Below are 2,658 nucleotides of genomic sequence, written 5' to 3'. Positions count from 1 at the left end.
TGGTTCCTATACTCAATTTCAAAATATAAAATAAATTTAAACTTTCATTAAGTCCACCAACACATCGTTTTGTAATTGGGGGCTCCACCAAGTTAACTAGTATCCTCACAAAGTATTCATCTTATTGTCAACTCGATAAATCGTATTAGTCCTCTAATTATGTGGTCATCATCATCAAAACACACATTAGGGATAGATTGCACTTGCATAGCCGCACGCAGGTGGAGTGGAACATGTGTGGTGTGCAGCGGCTTCTCCACAGCGTTGACCCGTTCTGGGTTGTAGACTCGAGTACTGGTTCTTCTGGGCCTTGATGTGCGTAACGTTGTTGGCCCATCCTTCTCTCCTGCACTTGCCTTCGGCTTTCTACCATCGTCCTCGGCCGCATCAGGGACTTGACCACTGACACGCGGACTCAGTGAGACGATCCTCGATGCTCATTGCCACAGGCAACTTTGGCTCCAGTGTGGCCGAGCACAGGCAAAGATCCATGACTGTCTTTTTTTTGTGACTGTCCTGCCTTTCATTATCACCCGGCCGAAGCCTCGGAAACAACCAGATCATACACGCACATCGGAGTTACATGCCACGTCTCCGATCGGTGCGACTCTGATACTTGTTTTTCTAAAGTATGAGCTACTTTATTACAAATTCTACTAGCAAAAGAAAGCGAAAACTCCTGAAAGGCAAGACTAAGTTCAGCAATCTCCTTCAGACTCGAATCAATGATGGACCGTTGATCATCCCTCCTATTCCATAGCTGTACCAGCTGTAGGCAATCAGTTTCCACCATCACATTTTGAAATCCCAGCTGTGCAGCAAAGATCAGGCTGTCTTTACAAGCTATCGCCTCCATGGAACACGCATCATAGCCTTCCTCATACCACTTACGCTTGCGCAGCCTGAAAGACACCACGTGGTCTCTGATAATGCATGAGGTAGCCCCTTGTTTGCTCTCAACAGAGAAGGCGGCGTCCACATTGATCTTCAGAGAGCCCCGCATCGGCTTTGTCCATCTCTGGATTGCCCGTTCATTGTCCTGCTGTCCGGGTGGATGGTTTAGCTGCCATAGATCGTAAGCCACATCTCTGGCCCATATCACTGCCTGATGAACAGACATAGAAAGCTCGCCATGACGTCGCTTGTTCCGCATCACCCAGAGTGCCCACATGCCTCACAAAATAATCGCTTGATCACGTCTTGGGCACATGTCCGACAGCAGGTCCACTGCCCATGTCGCTGCATTCAGTATAGGGACCTTCACTCCCGTCACCATCTTGGTTTGTGTCCAAAAGTGTTTGGCCACTGTACAATCAAGAAGGACATGCTTGATAGATTCCTCTCCGAGATCGGTTCCACATGTCTTCTACATAATTCTTGACGTGTTGGGAGGAAATCATTCAAAACTCGCCACCAAAAAACCCGAACTTTGGGTGGGACTGCAAGTTTCCAAATCTTCCTCCACAAACCCTCATCTGACGAACTAGGCTGATTTGAGAATAGATCTTCAGTTCTCCTCTTGTGTAAGAGTCTGTAATCCGACCTCACCGTGTACACCCCAAACTTCTCCATATTCCAGGCCCAAAAATCAGCATCTCCCCTACCAATCGGTTGTCTCAGGATAGCTGCTGCATCAATTTGCAAAAACCGGCCCTTGATCAGCTCTGTATTCCAAGAGCCATGCTTCAGTAAGTCAGAAACGAGAACCGGGTGTGTCGCTTCTTGTGTTGTGATCGGCCGACCTCCAAAGTGGTCAAGGATCCACCGATCCTCCCAAATTTCTGTATTCTCTCCATTGACCACTCTTCTAATCAAGCCATGCTCCAACGCTTCGCGCCAGCAAGGATTGCCCTCCACGTGCTGCTTGCATGCTTCTTCCTGGTTGCACGCATAAACTCAGTGTCATGGAAATATCTCCCTTTAAGAACTCTTGCGCACAAGGACTCCGGTCTAGTAATGAGGCGCCGCCCTTGTTTCCCTAGCATTGCAAGGTTAAAGCACCTGAGATCCCAGAATCCCATCCCCCCTTTGCATTTTGGTTGGTTTAGCCGCTCCCAACTCATCCAATGCATGTGACGATTGTCTACCGAGCTGCCCCACCAATAATTTGCCATAGCCGATTTCAGCTTCTTGCACACATTGATTGGCAACAGGAAGCAACTCATGGAATAAGTCGGGACTGCTTGGGCAATTGATTTAATCAAAACTTCTCTTCCCGCGCAGCTGGCTTCACGTCCGCACCAGCTCTCTATCATGCCCTTCACCTGAGCCGGCAGGTATTCAAACACCTCAGATGTGTTCCTCCCCACCTCGGTCGGTAGTCCAAGATACCTTTCCGCTAAGGCCTCCTTATTAATATTGAGCACTTGCATGACCACTTGTTTCATGTCTTGGGTGCAGTTCTTGCTAAAGAAGATAGCCGATTTATCTCGGTTTACCAACTGCCCCGATCCATGGTGATAAGTTTCCAAAATCTCCAGAAGTCTGTTGGCCCCTTCTTGCGATGCTTCTAAAAACACTATGCAATCATCCGCAAAAAGAAGATGCGAGATCCAGGGGGAGTGGATACCTACTCGAATACTCCTTGATAGATTGCACTGGCCCAACATTCTTCAGTAGACAAGAAAGCCCTTCAGAACATAAGAGAAAAAGAGAGGG

The 2,658-nt window shown here is 48.0% G+C and overlaps 1 protein-coding gene across 1 annotated transcript; it reads right to left on the bottom strand.

Annotated features, from left to right (window-relative positions):
* Positions 1–529: 529 nt before the first annotated feature.
* Positions 530–1,003, bottom strand: LOC136479685 (uncharacterized). The gene has a single exon (XM_066477460.1). The coding sequence runs from the start codon at positions 1,001–1,003 to the stop codon at positions 530–532; it is 474 nt and encodes a 157-aa protein (XP_066333557.1).
* Between the last annotated feature and the right edge of the window lie 1,655 nt (positions 1,004–2,658).

This window comes from Miscanthus floridulus, chromosome 9 (genome assembly GCF_019320115.1).
Source record: "Miscanthus floridulus cultivar M001 chromosome 9, ASM1932011v1, whole genome shotgun sequence".
Classification (NCBI taxonomy): domain Eukaryota; kingdom Viridiplantae; phylum Streptophyta; class Magnoliopsida; order Poales; family Poaceae; genus Miscanthus; species Miscanthus floridulus.
Note: the sequence above shows the minus strand (reverse complement) of the source record. Positions and strands in the feature narration are given on the sequence as shown.